The sequence below is a fragment of the Uloborus diversus genome, chromosome 5 (genome assembly GCF_026930045.1).
Source record: "Uloborus diversus isolate 005 chromosome 5, Udiv.v.3.1, whole genome shotgun sequence".
In the NCBI taxonomy this organism is placed as follows: Eukaryota; Metazoa; Arthropoda; class Arachnida; order Araneae; family Uloboridae; genus Uloborus; species Uloborus diversus.
In genome coordinates, this window is record NC_072735.1 from 165,894,465 (window position 1) to 165,918,673 (window position 24,209).

The 24,209-nt window shown below is 31.4% G+C and overlaps 1 protein-coding gene across 1 annotated transcript; it reads right to left on the reverse strand.

Moving 5' to 3' along the window:
- Nucleotides 1-331: 331 nt before the first annotated feature.
- On the reverse strand, nt 332-18,945 carry LOC129223254 (RNA-binding protein 41-like). Its single transcript, XM_054857820.1, has 6 exons — nt 18,920-18,945; nt 17,750-17,902; nt 13,786-13,975; nt 12,035-12,541; nt 10,008-10,155; nt 332-423 (listed from the first exon to the last, which is right to left on the reverse strand). Exons 1-6 carry the CDS (start codon nt 18,943-18,945, stop codon nt 332-334), a joined length of 1,116 nt encoding a protein of 371 aa, XP_054713795.1.
- Between the last annotated feature and the right edge of the window lie 5,264 nt (nt 18,946-24,209).

The following is a 24,209-nucleotide window of genomic DNA, read 5'->3' on the forward strand; positions in this document are numbered from 1 at the left end:
CTATATATTATTTTGAAATGCTTTCCTAGCAAATGATGAAATAAGCATTTTTAATATTTAACTTTATTGAGTGTACTTTCTCTGCTGGTTTTAATCATTCCTTTTCAAAAACTTTTCCAATATAAGTTTTTCTAGTTCCTGGAAAACATTTTCTTCATTTCTACCTCTCAGATGATATGATGTAAATTATACAAAAATATTATCAAATAAGCAAAAAATCAACGTTTGTTAAATAATCTTCTAGATACTTACATGACATTCTTTTCAAATCGACAAACAGAATTATTTTTACAAGAGATTTATGTACAGCATATATTTTGCAGTCTCACTGTCAGGACTTGCGGCCAAATTCTATAATGATTGGTTTCTCTCGTAGCATGTAACCATTAGCATAATGAAGCGCTTTCTCAGAGACTTTAACATCTGTAAAGAAAAACACTGGTTTTACTTGTACAAAAATAATTGGTTGAATTCGCAAAAAAATTCATTGATATTGCTTTGTAGAGACACTTAACTCTATATTAACTCAAATTAGTGGCATGGAGATTCTGATTTTAAAGAAATGTTTATAAATGAAAGCAAAAGGGTGAAGGTTGAAATAGGAAGGGAGTCTTCACAAAACAATCATTAGCATTATTGTTTATTTGTAGTGGGGTCAAAATGCATTGGTATGATCCTTCAGGGTTTTTTTTTTTTTTTTAATTTTTGTAAACTGGAGTCGTGATCTGAAACTTTAACCTAAGCTGAAGCAAGTTTTTTTTTTCATACGGTCAGGTTTTGTGCAGGATAAAAGCAGAAAAAGGAAATGAACTAGGTAAAAATTACCAAGAATGGTAAAAAGTGAATTAACAATAAATTAAGAATAATTCAACTGAAGAATACGTTGTTCTATTTAAGTTTCTGAATGGGGACACAAAATTGCTACATTATATATATCTATATATTTCATAGCAAAATAAAAAGTATAAGCAAAATTCTTGACAAAATTTGTTTTTGACACTGGAACGAATTAAAAAATAAATGTTAAAACCCTCTTTCAACAATAATATGCATAAAAAAGTTGAAGCAAAAAATAAGTTCACAAAATAACTCCAGATTGTTACAAACGTAAAGGAAACATTTCCCACCATTGCCTTGAGTGATTTAAGAGCAATAGCAGAAAAATATAACCTTGGGAACGATGAGTTTCAAATCAAATTTTATTACAGCAAATACATAGATGAAGATGTAATCAATTTCATGCAACCAAATGAGAACAATCTCTTTATCTTTATACTTAAATCATTCTTTGTACATTATGTGCGATTAGTGATGTGGATCGGGTAAATACCCAGCGGGTAGGTAAATATTTTTTGGGTATTTACCCAAGGCCTGGGTAAATACCCAAAAACTGGGTATTTTATAAAAAATGCAAAAAAGTGAATGATAATTTTTTTTTTTAAATCTAGATATGAAATAATTGGTAAAACTGATATATACATATGTATTACACAGTTTATAATATTTTTTATTGAAAGACTTGATGAAATCATGAAAGAAACATATCGTGAACCAAAGAATCTTTCTTTTCAATGTCATAATTGGAGAAGTATAAGCAATTCATTATGAACTTCAGGATTTCAAAATCACAATCTAGGTTAGTCATATCCAAAATGAAAATAAAGGAAGCATGAGGGATGTTTGGAAGAATCAACTGAGAAGTTATTAAGACACTATGGTGTTATTTATTTTATTGATATTTAAGTGATAACATGGAAAATATAGAAACAGTTTTCACATTAATAAGCAAAAAAAAAAGCAAAATTTTCTTTTCTGTTGCTTTGCTCATTTGCATTTGCTCCCCTGTAGGGTGGGAAGGAAAATATTTTTTGGGGTATTTATCCTAAGGCAGGGTAAATCCCCTAGTAATTGCGCATTTTGCAAAAAAAATTTAGGTAGTATTAAAAGGTGACTATTTTTTTTTTTAAACATAAACTCTAAAATAAAAGATTAAAAATTTTAAATGAATTTTAAATGTTTATGTATATTATATGTGTGTGTACATATATATGTGTGTGTGTGATACAGAATACACCTGAACAATTGAACTAAGTTTGGAGGAAATTTCCGCATAAGATATAGGTAAATAAATAGTAAAATAAATTGAGCGATATTTCGTTACATTTTGATTTCATGCAGGGATATATTACTGGTTTATAAAAGACTAGGACCTTAAAAAACTGATGTTTGCTTTTTTTTGTAACCAATAGGGCTTTTTTCTTTTTGTAGAATGACTTTTTATATCTGAAATTTGGCTATCAACATTGATTAGGCATATCCAACACTTTTAACGTGAATATCATATTAGATTGCTAAGCTGTTTCACACAATAATTCTTTAAATATGTGATCAAAATACAATTTTTGGGCAAAACTTTGTTTTGTATATGATTGATTGTATATATTCATAATGGAATACATACAGAAAAATATTTTAGTTGAATATAAATTTTTGAAATAAATACCCGGGTATTTACCCATTTTGGATATTTACCCGGGTATTTACCCCTAAAAATAAATACCCGGGTATTTTACATCACTATGTGCGATAGATATCTCATTAAATAATCTGCTAGAATTTTCTTATTGAAGTCTTTTCTGACTTCAGAAATGCTGCATTAATAACAAGAATCTGCCAATGTTGAGCTATTGCTCTGTATGCCACTTAAAGCTCTTGAACCTGCTTTTAATAATATAAACATATCTTTAACATTACTATAAATATTATAGTCTCTAAAGACAATAATATTCAACTTAATTTCACTAGGGTGATTATTAATAATTTCAGTGCAGTAAACTCCTGATTATGAACGGAATAGGATGGCAAGTTAACCGGGGATAAGCAAATTAGGTAAAAATGAATCTGGTGTATGCAATAGCTAAAAAACCAATAACACTTACATACGTTTTTACTATAGCCAAAACGATAACAGTGTATGTAACAAGAAGTTCTTCTAGAACTATACGAGCCTATTTTCCCATATACTCATACTACTTTCTAGTTCCTGATCAATATTCTCAAAAATAGCTAAAATCGCAAATTGTTTCAAACATATTTTTTTGATATTTTAAGCTAATTTCTAGGAATGAAATATTCCTCTCTCATCTAAAAAAATTAGATGCGTAAAAAAAATTAAAAAAAAAAAAAACGAGCAAATAAAATAGTAGAAATTTTTAAACAAAGCAGCTAATACACTTTTTTTCCATTTAAAAAAAAATTCTTTAACAGCTTTCAAAACGAAAAAAAAAAATAATAATTAAAATTAATAAGCTCATTAAAATAAATACATCATATCAAAAAAAAAAATTTTTTTTCTTTTTCCCCTGTTGCCAAAAATAATTTTTTTAATGAATTAATGCACTTACCAAAATAAATAAAAAATCAATAAAATGTCAACTTAAAGAAATAATTTTCATTGTCAAAAAAAAAAATCGTCTGCACATATTTTTATGTAGAAATGACTTTGAGTTTATTCGCCGAAAACTAAATACCTAAATTAAAACCTTAGCGTGAAAATAAAAACAAATCATATCAAGAATAATTATTTCACAGTTATAACCATAGCTGTGGAGTCGGAGTCAATCTCATTTTGGGATAAAGGATTCGGAGACGAATATCCAAGAAACGGAGTCAGTCATTTGTCCTCTGTGTATAAATTTTTGCCAAAGCTACGAAGTCAGAGACGAAGTCAGGGAATCAGAGTCCGATTAATTCTCGGGCACAGGAGTCGGATTCGGAGTCAGGTGCCCCTAAATTCTTGGAGTCGGAGTCTGGAGTTTGGCGTCAAGAGCTATTTCCAACAAAATTTGTTTGAAAAAATCCGCCTACAAATACGGAATCTACATTGACTTTCAGTTTCTCCGTAGGCGCTAATGTTAAAGGATTTGAACTGTTCAAAATTGAATGGAAAATTGTTCAAATCAAAAAGATATTTTATATACAAGTTTTTCATCAAAATCTTTTTTCCTACAAAGTTTGTTTGAAGAAAATTCGCCTCACAGTTCGGAATTGCCTTGAATTTCCCCGTAGGTGCTAATGTTAAGTTTTTTTGAACTGTTCAAAATTGAACAAAAAATAGTTCAAATCAAAAAGTGAAATATGGGAATGAAGTGTTTTCGCCGAGATCTTTCGAACAAAAAAAAGTTTGTTCGAATCGGACTATTCATTCAAAAGTTATTAGGGGGGACAGACAGACAGATCGACAGACATTTTTTACCATCTCAATACCCTACTTTCCAATTTTTAATTTCTCGATATTTATTTAATTATTTTATTTATTTTTGCTTTTTTTTTTGTTTTTTTGCGATATTTTTAAGATGCATTAAGCCTTCATTCATGCTTTTTTCTCCTTTTTCTTACTTTTACTGGGAAAGCAGGCTAAAAATTGCATGCTAAGAAAGGAGCCATTATTGCAAACCGATTATAGTCTAACCACGAACAAATGACCCTTGTCAATCATTTGAGAAAACGCGTCCATTCCTTAAAATAGGTAGCAAAGGAAGAAAGGACATGTGCCAAATTTTGGAGTTTAGCAACATATTGGCGATATGGAAAAAAATTTATTTTTTGAATATTTTCTTTTAAGTGATTATTTAGAACTGAAAGATTTAAGTTGCAACAATAACTGCACTAAGTTGGCGAAAAAGTAAAAATGGCAAGCCTTGTATTCTTTATTGAAACCCTACTCAGATCAATTTTCAGTTGAAATTAATTATCAGGGGCATTGTTATCTCTGGCCAATGGCTGCTGGAAGAAGTAAAACCAAGTAACCCCACTTACATAGGATGTGACCTGTCCAATGAGACAACTGCCTTGACCCCACAAAATTAAAATGTTTTACCTCTTTGGCTATTTTCTTAAATTCCAAGGTGACATATTCAATCTATAGAATCAATGACGCACTTGCAAATTCCGTTCCAACTTTTTTTTCTCCATATCGCCCCTTCACGAAAATGAACAATTCTGAAATGGGGGGAGCAAAAGCTCAACTTTTCGTGGTCGGACTATAACACATTCGCAAGCAAATCACATAAACAGATTAACTGCAACAGATTAAGCTCAGTTACTTCAAAAAACATATAGGGGAGAGGAATTCTTCCAAGACTGGTCCAGTCACTCGTTTATGTGCGTACGTAGTGTAGATTTAAAAATCGGTAAATAGGGTAAATTTGAAGTAGTAAGAAGTGTTGATTTAAAAATAAGGTTTTTAAAAAATTTTGGTGACCTCGGTTTGATGTTATTAGAAAGGAGCGGGTAGAAGGAATAGGAATGGCTGAAAATAAATTTTGCAATTTTTAAGTTAAAATGTGTGCCTTTATCTACATTCAGTTAATCATCGCTGGATTTTTTAATATTTCTTTGAAATTCTGAAAGGCAGGGGATAAGAAACTCACAAATAATCTGGTATTTACTGTACAATGAATGTGGCTCTCAATAAAAATTTCTAAAGAAGTGATACGACTGTTCCAACTAGTGTAAGACGGCAACGGATTTCATATTATCACAACATTCAAACCAAGCAGCTGAAGCATTAGTGATTGTCAAAATAATTTTGGACTTTCATCACATATTTTCTAGCTGTTAGTGCAGTTATATCTCTCCCTAAAAAAAAAAAAAAATGTTGATGTATCATTTTTAATAAGTTAATTTACTATTTTACTAACTGAACTTGGGAATGCTTGGGAATGAATAAAACGTTTAGTTTTTAAAAAGTTTTTTTTTTTTTTTTTTAATAGTGATTAGAAACATTGTAAGTGTCGATTACCGATTGTCATAAATCATTGATGTTAAAAATGTCTAAAGTATTCAAAGAACTTTTAAGAATATAACACTCAAATTCGATGTTTTAAAAGATCAACCGATTAAAATAACTTTCATTCACCTAATCTTAGTTCTATAAACTTGCTTGTTTGTGAACATTGTAGCAGTATCCAATATACAGTATACTCTCAAATATCCGTTTGCGGATTATCCGTGCATCATTTCGGAATCACACTTTTCTAAAGCTTCGATGATGTTATCGATAATATCGATAACATCATTGAGGAAGTTAAAGAAATCGAAGGTTTCGAATCAGTTGACGCTGAAAATGTCGAAGAGTGGTTTAAAAGCGACGAATGTGAATCAGGATTTCAATGTCTAACTGATGAAAATATTATTGAACTAGTTACTGAATCAAACGCAAGTAATGATACCGAAAACGAAGATGAAGAACATGAAGATTATATAATTTCATTCTACTGCTCTAAAATCTGTGGAACATTTATTGGATTACATGAGTGAAAGAAGTTACGATTACGGGGAAATAATTGCAGTAAGAAAAATTCGTACGGACATACGCAACAATTTAAACAAACAAAGAAAACAAAAATGTATCACCGATTTTTTTAAAGCAATAAATTTCGAAGAAAAGTTCCTGGTTTGTGTGAACATTTAGTTTTTTATAATTTCCCCTTAAATAGTTACCCTGCATATTCCTTAAATGATTTTTTCGGATTATCCATGCTACGCCACCCGGTGATTAGCACGGATAATCGGAAGTATACTGTATTTGAATTAAGAATAGAATTGTGAAATTTAAGTTATTATTTTTTAAAACAATTTTTGACACTTATTTCGAACTATTTAACATCACTCAATCATTGATATATTATTCAATTAAAATGATATTATGAACTATTAATGTATCACCATTAACCGTTTACCCGCCAATGTTCCAAAAATGGAACATCATATTTGTTGAAAGGTTGTGTAAAGCAGAGATTCAGACAGCTGAACATAAACAAATACGTTTAATACGAAACATGGGGACACATATACAGCAAGACATAGAGAAAGTAGTGAAGAAGCCCTGATAAACAGACTGCGGCTCTTTAAATAGAATAGAGGGCAGATTTTCAGCATCCAATGATGTTTCTTAAATAGCAATAAGCTTTCTCCAAAGTCCGATGGTGGATTAAAGAAGAGATTTTGCGAACTCCGTGGAAAGCTGCAAATGTCTCTTCCAATAAGATGTAAGCACAGTTCTTTCTTTTAAACCAATGGAGAAAGCGATTACATTCAACAATATTTAAGTGAAAATTTTCCCAAGAAATAACGTTAAAATAAACAAGTTTTTTTTTAACACAGTTTAGTCTTATTTCAAAGTATTTTTTGATTTCCTGCTTGATTGTTTATTTGTTTCCAATTATTTATTGCGATTTTTCAAAGATGAGTGTTTTTTTAGCTTTTTGCAACTTTTTCTTATAAAATTTACCAAAAATTGGCTTTTTCAGAAAATGTGATGATATTTATTATAGTTGTGAAAAATACTTCAATGTATGATTTTAAAATGCTTGTAGAAAAGTACAATGATATTTCTGAAAGGTGTACCCCTTCAAAATAGCATGTTCCAATTTTGGAACATTGGCGCTTTTAGGGAGTCAAATTTCCAAGAAGTAAATCGTTCGACTTCCAAGGGGAAATTTCATTTTTCGTAATATATGTTTCTTTTTTTTCTCATTTTGAATGTACTCTGATGTAGATGTTGGCAAAACCAAGTAAGTTTATATTTTGAAAGGATATCACGTTTCGTTAGCAAAGAAAACAATAACAGTCTTCTGTTTGACTGACTATATGGCTCCGAATCCACACCTGCTCGGACAGCTACATTGTCACGTGATAATAAAAAATAATATTAGTGAGCGCTTTATTCTTCATATTTTAAATGCAGTTCAATAATTCGCTAGCTTTGTTTTCGAGCGAAACGAAATTCTGTTTGACGTATACCAACTGTTCATAAATGTTAAAAAATGTCTACAAGATTTCTTACTGTGGAACAAGCTGTGGCTTATTTAGAGACATTGTCAGATTCGGATTTGTCAGATGTAGATATATGCCAATTACCCCCTGATGAACTAGGCAATATCACTGAGGAAGAATAGATGTTAACAGAGATGAAATCCTACAATTTTTTGGTTTGTTGCTATTGGGTGGGTACCATTCTGTTCCTTCTGAAGATATGTATTGGAGCAGTGCAGAAGATACATCTGTGCCAATTGTATCAACAGTTATGCCTTAAAATCGTTTTCGAAAAATAAAAAACAACTTTCACTTGATGGACAACCATGAATTAAAACAAAATGACAAACTAAGAAACGTTTTCCCTATTTACGAAGAATTGTGTAAAAACCCTCAACAATTTGGTGTATTTCATGAAAAATTGAGCATAGATGAATCTATGGTTCCCTACTACGGTCGGCATTCATGTAAAATGTTTATTAGATGAAAACCAATAAGATTCGGCTTCAAAATTTGGATGCTGTGCTCTTCAAGTGGATATCCATATTCCATGGAGATTTATTCAGGCAAAAAAGAAGGATCCCCTGATGTGCAATTAGGATCCAGAGTTGTAAATGATCTATTATCAGTTTTGACTGACACGTCTAAGCATGAAGTATACTTTGATAACTTTTTTACATCATATGATTTAATTTCTCAACTATAAAAAAAAACTGCACGAGCAACAGGAACAATTCGTGAAAACCGAACTGGCCATTGTCCACTGAAATCCAAAAAAGCCCTTTCTAAAGAAGATCGAGGAAATTTTGACTATCGATCTGATGGATCAGTGTACATGTGCAGCTGGAATAATAATGCAGTGGTTACAGTAGCATCTAATTGTTATACACATGAGCCACTTGCATCTGTAAAATGTTACTCAAATGCGCAGAAATGCAAGATAGATGTGCCAGAACCTCATCTTATCAAGAGATACAATGAAGGGGGGGGGGGGTGGACGTCTTGGATAAACTTTTTGGGATCTACAGACCTCATTTGAGGAGTAAAAAATGGTGGTGGAATCTTTTTAGTAATGCTCTGAATATTTCAGTTGTAGCTAGTTGGTTACTTCATTGTGAGTTACACGAAGTCAAGATGAAGCATTTAGAGTTCTGAAGAGAAATAACAACTGTCCTCCTAAGAAGAAAAGTACGAGTAGAAAGTCATCCAGGGCCTCGTTGTCCTTTACATAAACGATCAAGAATGTCTGACGGACATTATATTGTATCTGCATCCCAAGGACGTTGCGCGGCGTGCAAAAAAATACGACTAAGAAATGTTTCCATTGCGAGAAACGACTTCACCAGCAATGCTTCCTTTCATATCATGGGCATTAGATATTTCTGTATTGGATTTTCTGAATTCTGATATGTACATAAATGCAATTTAAAATATTACTTTTTCCGCAATAAAGTATGCTAAGACAAAAACCGCATTCAAAACCTCTTAGTTTAAAAAAATTCTCTTTAAAAAAAAACTTCATGCAAAGCGCCAATGTTCCAAAAATGGAACACACTGAAAAACATAGTAAAAAATTTTTTTCTGGAAATTTTATTTTATTTCTGTATTTACTAGACATAAATAGACATAATTTCAAAAAATTACTCAAATTTGATCATCCGTCAATAGTTCGGCGGTTAAACGGTTAAAAATATCTTCCAAATGTTAAGTTAATGAATATTACTTTGAAAAGGATTTGAACTTTCTTTTATATAAAAGGAATTATTTTAAAGATATAAAAATTAATTTACATTAATCATTTTTGCTATTTTTCTTCCTCTAATTATATTTCTTCTGCTTTAATTTTAACACTCGCAATAGTAATGAGAAACAAGTGAATATACTTTACCTATTTCTTTGAGAAGAGAAAACGATTAAAACTGAATCTGTCCACAAAATAATGGTTAAAGCTGATTGTATTCAATGGGAAATGTAGCAGTATAAATGTGAGGTTTTTTAAAAATTATTTTAATGAAATATTGCGTGTTATAATTTCTCTATTGTCATACTATTTCATTAGCTGTATTTATTACAAAAAAAAAGTTTTAAAAAAATCAAGTTAATATTAACAAATAAAATAGCCTTAATATTTTTTGTTATTGCACATGCAGCCAAACAAATTAGGACAAAAAATGATATAACAGCCTTACCATTAAAATGTACAAAAGCCTGTCCTTTCATTCTACCACTACAAATTTTATAATTAATAGGAGATTTGTTTTCTTCTTCAAAACTGCTGAATACAGAACGCAATTCGTGAGCAGTGATTTTCGGATGCAGATTCTTCAGATAAAGTGTCTAAAAGAATAAAAAATAAAAACTTATTACATAAATAAAAGAAAAATACATCCATTATTTAAGTTAAGGTTACACACTTAAATTCATAAATGTTTTGGCATTTAGTATTTTTATAGAGTATTTGATCACATAAGCTACATTTTTGGGAAGAAAAACCTAATTAAACATGCCTTTTCAAAATGAGCTCTTGGTGTTCAAAAGTATAAATATTAATCGACTATGATTCCTGAGCTTTCAACTTCGTAAAAGAATCTGAGGCCAGGTAGCAAGAATATGCACAACTTGGAGACAGAAGATAGCAGAATAACAGAGACCGAAAGAAGAAAAGAAACTAGCTTAATGCATCAATTCTCTTGCATTTTTAACAACAAAAACCTGCACTAACAGGTTTTGGTAATAGCTACTGAAAAATGGTCATCTAATAAAAGTAGATAAATAAATAAAAAACTAAAATCCAAACATTTTTAAAAATAAATATGTGGTGTTCGGATGTGCACGCAGTGAGTGATGTGTTTGAAACACAGTCCTTTGTGATGCTAACTCAATACTTTAACTGCTGAGCCAAAAGGACCTCAAGACACAAAGGCAAAGTTGAGTTATGTGCTCTTTGTATGCCACAAATAAATATAATCATTTCAATTGCATTAATTTTTATGCAGTGTGGTTAAGTAAAAGTTGTTCTTCATATTATCTTAATTGTATACATCAGCAGAAGTATTGATAGCATGCCAGATGGACAATAAGACAATGAGAATTTAAGAATAAAATTTTTGAGTTGAATCTACTTTCTTCTTTCCTTTTTTTACTGACCCCACAAGATAATGCTGACTGAATTCTACTGCAATGGTAAACAAAAGCTGAAAAGTTAGTAACAGAATTGTTGCTTCACCTGCATGAAAGAAAAAAAAGCAAAAAAAAAAAAAAAAAAAACACCCCCCCCCCCCCCACACACACACACACACACACACACAATTTTTACTCTGGCCATTAGACATGTTTTGCATTTATTTATTTATTTATTTTTTTAAATTTTCAAACATTAAGATATATAACTCTCAAAAAAAAGACATTTTTAAAAAAAATTAAGTCATACTATTATAATTTTCTTGTTTTTCGTTTAAAATGTGGACATACATTCAAAATTTAAATCTTCTAATTACTTTTGGATTAAAAGTGATTTTTTGTAAATATAACAGATATCTATCAATGTAGATTTGACTTAGTAATTAGTTGATCCATAGAGAAACAAGAGTCACATTCAGAATTTTTTTTAATCATTACAGGTGCAAAAATAGTTCCAACAATTTTCTCCAAATGGAAATAAAATATTAGAGGTTATTATTTCATACACTTTCCTTCACTGGTTAGATGAACAGGTCATAAACTACCACAACTACTGAACACAAGCACTTGCTTCAAAAATAATATGTTTCATAAAACATACATGCAGCTTTAGGAACTTTCTGCTCTTGCAATAAATCTACATATTACACACATTTAACATCTCCCCCTCCCCCCACAGTTTATTGTATATCCCAAACAAACACGTAAAACCAGTAGCAATAATTTTTCATATTAAAAAAATAAAATAAAATTGGCAGTTAACTCAAAACGTCCACATACAAAAGTGACAAATACAAAAGTGCACATTAAAAAAAAGTTGCACATTAGTAATAATTCAAAACAATTCAGTCATTGACTGTAGGTGTTGAAATAATCATCATGAACACATTTTATGAACACAAATACAGGTTTCTAAATGTTCAGAGTGACTTATACTTGTGAATGATATTTAACAATTTGAGTTACATTTTAACCAATGGGACCGCTCTGCATGAAATGCCCTACATTTAATGAATGCTTAAGAGATTCAACTTACCTTACTAGGCGTTCCAATGCTATAATTCTCAAACCTCGGAATAGATTTTATCTCTTCAATGCTCAAGCGTTTTTTTGCAACTTCACTCTCTTCTAATGGAACTATCACATGATGGATATTGGGGTCATAGGAATTCTGGCCAATGTCGTCAGGCATGACCTCAACATTTAAATTTTCTGTTTCAATTGTATCAGTTATTTTTGATTTCTGTTTCTTCTTCTTCTTAAAATTTTCCAACAGTTTTTCAGACAGATTTTTTATATGGTTGAAAGCACTGTCTACTTCAGTCGGTAACACAGTATCTTCTACTACGACCAATGGGGCGAGTTTGCTTTTATCGGCACATCCAGCATACAATGTTTTTTCTAATTCCATTTCATGCCTAGTTAGTTTTTTGACATTAGTAAACAACTGGGGCTGCATTAACTCTTCATTGTGCTTTTTGATTCTGCTCTCTATCTGGTTCATATATTCATTCCAAACTGTGGGATTCATCATGGCACTTTTCTAAAAAGAAAAGGTTTTAGTTAGGTTACTTTTTAGTAAAATTTGCTTTTGTGCCGATGATAAGTTATAAATTTAACTATTTCAATAATCTAAATCTAATTTAAAATGATAGATAAAAAAGATGGGGAGAAAGAGAAGAAATCAAAAGTAAGATAAGAGGACTCCAACATATTTAAGAATAAATTTCCCTGACTTTTCCGAGTATTTTGTGAATGTTTGAAACCAATATCTTACGACTTTTTTAACATTGTAAGCATGAACTTAAATAAAACAAATGAAAGTACATATATCTTTAAGTTTTGTGTTGATGTTCTAAGCACTAATTATAAAAATTCTATAAGATAACTTGAAACACAAAACAAATTCAAAAAAAAAAAAAACAATATTTTTTTTATTTTTAAGTGAATGTTGTTTAGTAAGAGAAAAGAAAACTAAACACGTCCTCGAAGCAGAGTTGGAAATATAATGTTTTACAGGAATATTAAAGCAAATTCATATATGATTCTATAATAACAAACAGTTAAGACTAAATACAAAACCCAAGTCAACATAGAAACTTGCATACTCCTTTCTAAATGGTAGGATTTTAAAGGAGGAAGTTCCAACACATAACAAGCCGTACATACATCCCCCCCCCCCCCAAACAAAGCAAGTAAACATGAATTTTTATGATTTTTTGTTCAAACTCACTTTTGAATAAATATGGCACTCCTTTCGCACTGATTACAAGCAACTTTGACAGTATGCCATCTGCATTTTCTTTCCTAAAGTGCTGTTTTGCAGTACCGGTAGATGGCCAAAAAATAATCTAACAGTAATGATTACAGATTAACTAATTTATACTGTGTTCACAGAAAAGATAGACTAAATGCAATTAAAGTAATAGTCATTTGGCTGCATCAACTATGGGTTTCGCATGAAAAATAAAAAATCAGTGCCGAGCAGATGGCGAATAACAGCTTACTTTATTTCACTGCAGAGGAAATTTTAAACATATCAAAACTTCTGGCATCCTTTTTCTTTTCTTTTCTTTTCTTTTTTTTTTTTTTTTTTTTTTTTTTTGCTGAACAGAATATAATATTATTTTCAAAAGATCAAACAAAATAATTATTATTTCGGCATTTTGCTTTACATGTAGTATTGGGTCCCATTTGGAGACCACTTACAGTTACTTTATTTGCAACATTGAAAATCTAACACTGAATAAGTACAAAAAATATTAGTGCAATTTAATAAGAAATTACCTTTCCAGTTTTGAACTCAAGGTAATCTTTAATCTCTTCTTCAGATAAACCACACCTCTGCAGCTCTTGGTGTACTTCCTCATTCTTTTCGATCTCTTTAAATTTTTCCAGAGAACACTTCCCTTTTATCAGCTCTGTCAGAGAGTTATACGTACTTGGAGTGACAAATTTTTTGTGCTGAGCAAACTGGCTGTTGAAACATTTTCTCTATTACTATGTTTTATTACTTAAATATCACTTTTTGAATAAATGTATGCATTTTCAAACATGTACAACAAAAAGACAACATATGGAAAAAAGGGAGGGAGAATATTCTGGTGCTCTATACCAGGGGTCTCTAAACTATGGCCCGAGGTCAAAAAGTGGCCCCCAACGCTCTTAAATCTCTGGCCTGTGGTAGCGAGCCAGATTTTTGCTCCACAATAATTACCCAAGTCATAATTACTATAGGTTTAATCCCACTGGATTAGACTTTCTTATTATTTACATTTTGTGAGTTTCTAATTGAACATACAGTGAAATACGTTTAACACGAAAACGCTTAACATGAACTATCGGTTAACACAATGGCGATTAATTGCTATAGCAATCCGGACTGTATACTGAACACTTAAACATAAATCTTTTAACACAAAAATCATTTAACATGAATTTTTTTTCGATGCTTTCAGCTTCGTGTTAAATGTTTTTTACTATACAGTCCGATCCCGCTACAACGCGATCCGACTTGCGAGAAATGGCTATAACGTGAGTTTTTCAAGAGTAATGAGTTTTTTATAGCTGACGCGAATAGATCACCTGCAACATGAAATTTCTTGGAAAGGAGAGGCGGAGCGTTAGAATGGGCATTGTTGACACTAAATATTGGTTTCGTGAATGGACTTTCATCCCTTTAGAATCACTGAATGCGGAAGTTCACACACCGTATTAGTTTAAACAACGCTTTGCTTTAGTTTATACAAATAACCGCTCCGATTTTGAATTTTTTTTTTCCATTCTACATATGAGGCAGTGAGAAGCAAGGGGATGTAAGTGGACATTTTCAAGTTTTGAGTAAAACGCGTTTAAAGGTAACGTCCTAGGTAGGCTTTCATTTTTTTTTTTCCTAAATCATGCAGTATAGCAGCAACTACCAGGGCTACTAGTACCATCTCTTGTCCCGAGACAGAGGAGAGGTTCACCTACCATGTGTACTGGTTATCTCCGAAGTTTTAATTTCGTCATTTACATCCCTTTGCTTCTCACTGCCTCATATGAACGTTGATAAAATAGAATGGCTCCAAAACGAACTCTTTGATCCAAAGTTGGCAAAACTGGAAAGACAAAGAGAAAGTTTCTGACAATGCAAGAAAAGGTAAAGATTCTAAATAAGCTTGAACATAAAGTTTTCGAAGGTAGCACAACAATAAGGTACACGTACAATTAACATTCAAGAAAAGGAAATCCGTAAAAGCTCAGAACGCTCGCAGAGTAGTGTCTGAGCAAATTACAAACATGATTAAAATGGAAGCTGCCTTTTCATTGTGGCTTAAACGAGCCGGAAACAGGGGTATTCCCACACTGCACGAACCATCATCTTCATTATTTTAAAAATTATTAAGTTTACGTTTTACGATATCTACTGTCCTGTGCTATTATAATACAGTAATATACTTAATGTGAGTACCCTACTGTTTAAATTCCTGTATCTCATTGATCACTGATTTTGTGGTGTATAACAATAACTAGCAAAAATACCCGGAGGTGCCCGGATCAGTAATAATTTTGAGAAACAATCGCAACTATCGTTCGTTTTCTGTTTTAAATGAAAGAACTCAAAACACACCGCTTTGACGTGATTAAAAATAGAGCTTCTTCCTCACCCATAAAAGTAAAACAGCAAGGAGTATAAAGAACGAACGAGTATTCATTTCGAAACGTAAGCACGAATTGAAGCGTATAAAAATTTGAAGAATTTCCAAAATATGTACTAACAACAAAAAAGATCACAGAAAAAACCGTGCACTTTATTTAATTAAATAGTACACACACACATAAAAAAAAAACTTTCTCTACAATGTTTCCCTAAGTGTGCAAAAAGTAGAGTTTCCAAATGTTTAAATGACCTTAAACTCATGTTTTCTCCGGAGGATCCATGATTCAAAATTTTCATTATGATTACTTTTAATATTGCTGTTGTAAGGCAACAAATTTTCGTAAGAATGGGTTTTATATTAAATCATATAATGGGGAAATTACATGACATTTACTGTTTTCCATCATAACGTTTTTCAACTAAGTTTTTTAGGAATAAATTATAGCCTAAGTTGTTCCCTTATAATGTAGCTATCTATGGTGAAAAAATGGTTAAAATCGGTCCAGTAGTTTTGAAGGTTACCCCGGACATACATACATACACACACACACACAGAAGTAGCCATTTATCTATAAAGATTTATGTTAAATAGTAGCGCTTTTGCTATAATACAGAAAAAAGTCAGTTCTTTATAACAAATACGGTAATAAATAGTTAAGAAGTGGTTTGAAACAATTTGAGGGGTGTTGACGCATGTCTGAAACAATTGGCCGTGCTTATAAAAAAATTCTACACTACGTTGTTCTACAATGCGAAATTTTGACTTGCGCGAAGGGTCTTGGAACGCATCCCTCGCATAAGTCGGGACCCGACTGTATTAGGAACAAATTTCTACCTCAGAGCCAAAAGGATGTAAGTCACATTATGATAATTTTACAAGAGAGAGGAAAAACTTTTATCTGGCGCATGCAAAGGATGGGACGCATGCTCTTTTAATCCTGGTAAAAAAAATTTTTTTTTTTAAAGAATTACGTTCACATGGGTCGGCGCAGAGTAGGCTTCTGCATACAATGCACTAAAAAACGGAAAATCGCCATTTTTGGACTTTTGTCACTTTGGCTCTGAGGTACAGAAATGCAATATCAATCACTAAAATATTCAACACCATCATGTAATTCAGCTTCTGTATTCTCTCTTAATTTAACATTAAAAAAAAAATCATTATAGTTTTTGGACTTTGATTCATTAGAAATTAGGAATAGTATAGACTCCCATTAAAAAAAAATAGGTACTGGAGAAATATATTGGAGAATATTCTTAAGTCAATAGCGAAAGCAAGGTTACATAAAATGTTTCTAACTGGCAGTGAATTGAATTTTTTCATGAATAATAACTAATTATAAAAAATAAGAGATTTCAACATCATAGAGTTGATAGCTACTGAAATGGAAGAATTTGGTTCAATTTTTAACTAATCTTGTTTATTTAATATTTTAATCCAATTATTAATGAATGTTAGCCCTGACACTAAGAGAAGAAATTGTTTTAATTCTGATTGAATAATCCAACTTCTAGCGGATAAGAACTGAAGATTTTACTTAATATTTGAAACTTGTTTTTAAATTCTTGGGAGGTCATAACAATGTTCATTTAAAAATATAATAATTACACAAGTCAATTAGTTCTAATAAAAAAAATATCTTTTGAGTCTGAAATACATTTTATGTGCCAAACTGTCTCTATCTTGGTATTGGTCGGCTAATCTCCAGATATTCCCGAAAACGTTTGAAATCCATGTTCTATACAATGCAAACATTTGTAAAATATCATAAAAGTATAAAATTTGTAAAAAATAACAAAAAGTCTTCTTTTTTTTTATGTATATATTTTTGAGGAATGTTAAAAAAAGCTGAAGAAAAAGAAATTAATATGACTACTGTTATGATTAATGGGGGGAACCATATTGAAACTTCTTTTTTAAGGAACTTTGCTGTTTAGTTGAAAATTCGGGAGATGAGGGAGATCGGGAAGGGAAAATACACCAAAATTCGAGACTCTCTTGAACAAATCGGGAGAGATAGCAACTATGTTATCATTCAGAAACAATGTTGAGAAACAATGAAGTAAACAAGGTGTTAAGATTAACTAAAAATAGCAAATGTTTCTTACTCTTTGACAGATATCTTTGTATTTAGTTGCTTCTGAAGTAACACTTTCATTTGCTTCTCTGCCTCTGTTTCAATTCCAATGTCTTCAGGATCAATGTCATCATCATATATGCCTGAAGAGGGCCTTTTGAGTCCTTTGGAAGGTGGGGGAAATCTAAAGACACAAATTTTATTTTTACGACATGTATACATTACATAATCTACATGTTTTGGGCATACGTGTTGATATGTCATGGTCAAAACTGAAACATCACTTCAAAATCAAAATGTATAAATTTAGGTTTATTTAAGGCTTGAGTTTGAGAATCATTTAAAAAATTGGAAATGCAGTGCAAATTAAAAAAAGAAAATGAACAAAGTGCTTCTATAAAGCATAAATATGCATTTCAAAAGACAATATTAAAATAAAAACTATAATATTCAGGAAGCAGACAAAAAAGTAAATTGCATAATTCACTACAACAAAATAATTCATTTTACAAATGTGTCAGTAGCTTCTTTAAAAAGACTTCTTTTAAAAGAGACATTTGCCGGTATTACATAAAATTTAGAGCTCAAAGTTGTTTAACGATGGCACAGTTTTACTTTTAGATAAAGCAACTCCCTTTCCCTCCCCACATCGGCAAAAGTTTTAAGACTTTAATTTCGAAAAATTTTCGAAACCGCCTAATTCCCTAATTTTTAACTCTTCCAAAAATAGCCAAAATAGCATTTAAACACGTCAGCATAGAGGAAATTTTGGGGGAGCGCCCCCCCCCCCCCTCCGCCAAACTCCTTCCCTTGAATCCACTAAATAATTTCACTTAAACTTGGGGTTTTGTGATTCTAGTTTCAGAAATTTTTAAAAGAGTTGACCCCCCCCCCCCGTTTTGTGTGAAAACAATTAATGAGCAAATACAGTTCGATAGAAAATATTGCGAAACTATTACATGCACAAGTTTTTTTATTTTCTGCAATGAAATATTCGTTTATGCACCATATTAGCGTCATTTATGCATTAAAATGTAGTAAAACTACTTGGAATTTAACTACGTAAGAGTACATGTTTACTGATTTGATACAAGGTAATTTAAGTAAAAGTATTTGTGTTTTTAGAATAGCTTTCTTATTCAGTTTTGAACAAAGAAATATGTAAGAATAAAGTAAAAATAAGTGAGTGAGAAGCAAGTACCTTGCACCAAGCTTTTTGGATATCATATTTAAAAAAGATAAGAAGTAATAAAATGTGCAGTTTCTACGTTCTCAGCTTATTTATGATTTTGTATATTCGTGAAATTGGCGGACATTAATTACAGCTAAATCCTGGCGATTTTTACAGGGAAATTTACGGCAACCTTGACAGTTGGCGACGCAATGGTTTGGCGCGCGAACAAACGGTAGATACACGAGGGGGCCTGAGGATTTAGGTGATTGTGAGGTACGTTTTAATGATTAATTTGAATTTATGTTTCACAAAAACACAAATTAACTCTTGAAATTAGTAATGTTGCAAGTTTCATTTGTTATTTCAACGAATATTTATTCAAAAACTGCCTAATGACTTGCAAAATGGTTTCGCTCGATCTTAAATGTCATAAATGTGATTTGATGTCAATAACATGTTACAATGTATTTAATATTGAGCTATTGAGATGAAATGATTAATTTATGTATTTCTCTTTCTTCAAAGTGATCTCGTAATGGTTTGGCGCTCGTGAACATGAGAACAAAGAGGATTTTGCTTTGATTCATAAAGGAAACAAACAATGGTACAATTTTATTCATATTTTAATTAAAGCATAAGTAAACTTAGATAACGGCTTGTAATTCAGTGTAGATTTCATATTAAATCAACTAATTTCTAAAGAAATGCATCTTACTTACAAAACGGTTTCGCTCAATGATGAACGTCGTTATTATGGATATGAAGTAATAAGGATTTGATTTCAATAATTTCTTGCTATGAACTTAATACTTTGCTCGTTAGACGAAATGTGATTTCTCTGTTAACTAATAACTTTCTGCAATAGTTATTATATTTAGCTTCCTATATAGTGTATCTGTTTCATTTGAGTAAAATTGCAAAGTTACAGACAGGAGCAAAATATGGTATTTTCTAGAAGAAAAATAATTTATGCATTTTTCTTTTTCAAAATGCAGGTACCTATTGACCAAATTATGTTTTTAAACAGGAGTATATTCATCTGATGCAGATTCTTACCTTTTTGAATTATAAAACAGTTATCAAACAATCATTTTTTTCCTTCTAGCTTCTGCTATTTAATAGAATTCTGTGTAACGGAAATCTCAAATTAAATAATTCACTCATCATCCTTTAAAAGATCTGTCAATCATGGTTTTATTGCTGAATTGCTTCATGACTTTCAGAAAAATAACATGCAGATTTGATTTTCTTGCCAGTTCCAGATATTGTCACATGCTTAAGGATAAATACTGAAGTATTTAAATCAAAGTATCATGTGGGGTGCAGTAGCTGTGAGCAGCAACAAACGCTCCAGGTTAAAGTGCTTATATGTTGAGGATTTTTACTGCTTGATATTTGTTTTTATTCTTGAGATTTTTTCTCCATTCGCAGAAAGATGTCCAATCTATTTTGATTTATTACAGTTCTACTTTTTGAAACTATTCTATATTGTTTATCTGTGTAATTATTCCTATGCTGTTATGAAACTTGATCCTCAACTTGAATTGGTTTTGTATCATACTATAATTTGAGAATTTTCCTGTAATAAGCAGGTCGTGCATTCAATTCTTGAATAATACTTTTTATGAATTTGTCTTACTTCTATTCTTGATGTAATATTATGAAGCAATCATAGCTGAAGAATTTTTTTTTTTTTTATAATAGATGGTCACACCTTAGTGTAATATACAACAAAAAAAGAGTTAAAGAGAATAAGCTATTGATAACAGCTAGTTTACTATTGTACCTGTTGAAGAATATTTTAATTAATAACATGTTGAGAAGCAAAATATACTAATTATTTTCTGAATAGGATGGATACCTATTTAGAACTATTGTATGCCATTCCATTAGCATTGTTACAGTGTTGCATTCAAATTTTAAATTAAGTTTTTCCTCCCCAGAGTCTAAAAACTGTTTCTGGTGTCCAGTTGCAGAGGCTGAAAATTCCTGACTGAATGGCACATAGTAGAGGGAATTGGTTTTGTTTGCTGCCATTTCCTCTGCTTATGCTTTTCGGTTTTTTCCGAGCTTGAAGAGTAATTACTGAATCAACGGAAGTGTGGGTATGTTTGATCTTTAAAATTGTTACTTTCTTATGGATGCTATTCTCTATTGTTAATCTGTGTAATTGGAAACTTGGGTTACTCCCAGACTGTTATAAAACTTGATTCTCAACTTGAATTGGTTTTGTGCCATACTATATTTAGAGAATTTTCTTGTAATACACAGGCAATGCATTTAATTCTTGAATAATCTTTCGTATGAATGTGTCTTGCTTCTATTCTTGATATAATCTCTATTATGAAGCAATCATAGCTAAGTAAATTTTTTAAATAATACATGGTTACACCTTGGTGTAATAGATGACAAAAAAAGTAATAGCAAATAAGCTATTGATAACAGCTATTTTACTATTGTACCTATTGTCGAAATATTTTAATTACAAACATGTTGAGAAATAAAATATATTATTTTTCTGAACAGGATGAAAAACAGTATTGTGTCCATTAGCATTGTATAATATTGTTGCTTTTAAATTAAAATGTTTTTTCTTCCCAGAGTCCAAGAACTATTTCAGGTGTCCAGTTGCAGAGGCTGGAAATTCCCGACTGAATGGCACATTGTAGAGGGAATTGGCTTCATTTGCTGCCATTAACTCTGCTTGTGCTTTTCGGTTTTTTCCGAGCCTGAAGAGTAGCTACTGAATCAACTGAAGAATGGGATTCTCTCTCTCTCTCAACATTCCAGGGTCCCCATACTTACTACAACATGGAGATTAACCGGTTGGATGAGGCCTTGAAGACAGTTCTGGTTTTTTGATTCCGACCAGGAGCCAAGCAACCCCTGATCCAGCAGTCCCAAAAGTATCAGTTTGGCATGGGAACTTGTACTTTAACCATGGATATATTTAACAAGCCCTGGTCATCACTAACGATCACTGAGGTCTTCAATCGTCTGGAACAAATTCTGGAACACATTTTTTTATTTGTGTTATACAATCAACTCTCAATATCTCAAATATTCCTTGAGGGGCTGTGGCAACTTCCCATAACTTGAAGTTTGAACCAGTCTGAGATTTGAATGTATTATATATTTTCACTAAACATAATGAAGTGTATCCAAAAGTGTGGGGAATTAGTGTCATTGAACCCCTTAATTTCCAATGACTGGCACAACTAAACTTTTTTTTGTATGTATGTATGTGTGTGTGTGTGTGTGTTTTTTTTTTATAAATAAAGGTTTTTTTTTTTTTTTCTCATATCAATTCTTTAAAAACTTCTCTCTCTCACTTTACACAACCTTTATAGAAATGTATAAAGCAATTTTACTCCAGGTGTGGGAGCTTCTTTGAACATCCCATGCTTTGCTCAGTGAGTCATCATCACAAGTAATCCCTTTTCCTTGATACCTCATTGCTATTTTTTTCATGTCCTGATATCTTACCCAAGGGTGCCTCTAGGGTCAGGGACTCAGCTGCATTCCATGTAGTCTAGTAATCAAAGCTGATGTCATTAACCCACATAATCCCTGATCTGGGCCAAAGGGAAAACCGAAGATTTTTGTACTGCTACAGTGCCCGCCGCTTACTAAAATCACATTCGTTTTGAGGACATTTGATTTTATAAAGCGGCTGATTTTATAATCCGGCACTCATGCACTGAAAAAAATAAAAGGTTTTTAAGTATAAATACTCTAAAAAAAGAAATAAATTACGATTAGTTGTATTTTATTTTTAGTCTAGTTGTATTGTATTATTTTAGTTCAGTTGCAAAATACAGTTGACATTATAACTTACATAAGGTAGTTTTTAAAAATTTCACAAGGGTCTTAAAATATTGACTTATTGTTGTTTGAATAAGAGAATTTGAAAGTAAAGATTGAGAAATCCCTAATTTAATTGCATCATCACACTAACTACATTTAGGAAGTTTATCATACTTATTCAAAATTTCGAATTAATCTTTCACTCTCAAGTCGTCACGACTTGCGAGCTAACAATTTTAACTCAACTGTAAAAATGAACAGTCGACCCCTGTAGATAGCTGAATGAGCACGAACTGATTGACTCAGTGGTCAGTGAGCAGGGCTGCATGTCGAAACAGTTATGCAAAGTGGATACAGGCAGCACCAACTAAATATATGGCCCTGAAACAATTCTCTTGAGACTGCTTCATTCTTAATTTTTTTTCTTTCATTCAACTGCCCAAGAAAAGAAAAAACGTACAACTTTCACCTTATTTTTTCGTTTTTGTTTATGTGGAATTTGCTATTTTATTAGTGCTGCAATGTTTTAAATCCTTGAAAGAAAAAATAAAATCCTGGTTCTATTCAGAGAGGAATTAACATATGCTCTCCAAAAGTTTGATTTTATAAAACGGCGAGGATGATTTTAGTAAAGGATAAACCTAACATGTTTTGATATAGAAATGATTCTGTTCTTCCAGATTTGATTCTATAAAGCGGCTGATTTTATAATCCAGTGATTTTATTAGTGGCGGGCACTGTATATGGTTATCCTAAGGCTTCATGTTAAAAGTAAAGATGCTTTTGAAAAAAATAATGGCATCAACTGCACCACCTGCTTAGCAAGATTAAATCAACTTTATTAAAAGAGTTTTGTTTATAACCATGTATCAAATTTCTGTTTCATTAATCACAAAGTAAAGATTACATATTTTGAAATGGTGCCTATATTTTTTGTAGCTATAAATAAAATTCTTATATCCAAGTCTATGTGTCTGTATATTTAGTTTTTTCGACTAAATAGTTATATTTTTGCAAACCCTCAAATTTGCTACTTCTGTGTGATATCTTACAGGTGTGATAAAGTTACATCAATTTATAAACTTTATTTTTGCTATAAAGAAGAAGCCTGAAAGGGGAGGGGCCATTTTAATCAGGTGAAGTCTGGTTGCTAATGTAGCAGATAAGCATTAGTTCAGTTATGTTTGATTAAATATGAGTAGAAGAAATTGTCTCAGACATACAGTTCATCAATTGTTTGTATATTTATATATTACAGAGGATATGTTTCTCTTTTGAAAATGAACACTAATAAAAGGTATAATGAAATATTATTAGAGAAACTAAGCATTAGTTTCTGACTAATTGATGAGTGGGAGAAATTGTCTCAGTCAGGCAATGTTCATCAAGGACATGCTTATTTATATATTAGAGAGGATATGCTTTTCCCTTTTTTAAATCAATACACGAATTGTAAATAGAGCTCACTCATTTTCGCTTGCTCTGTTGTAATTTCTTAGTTTTCCAGATT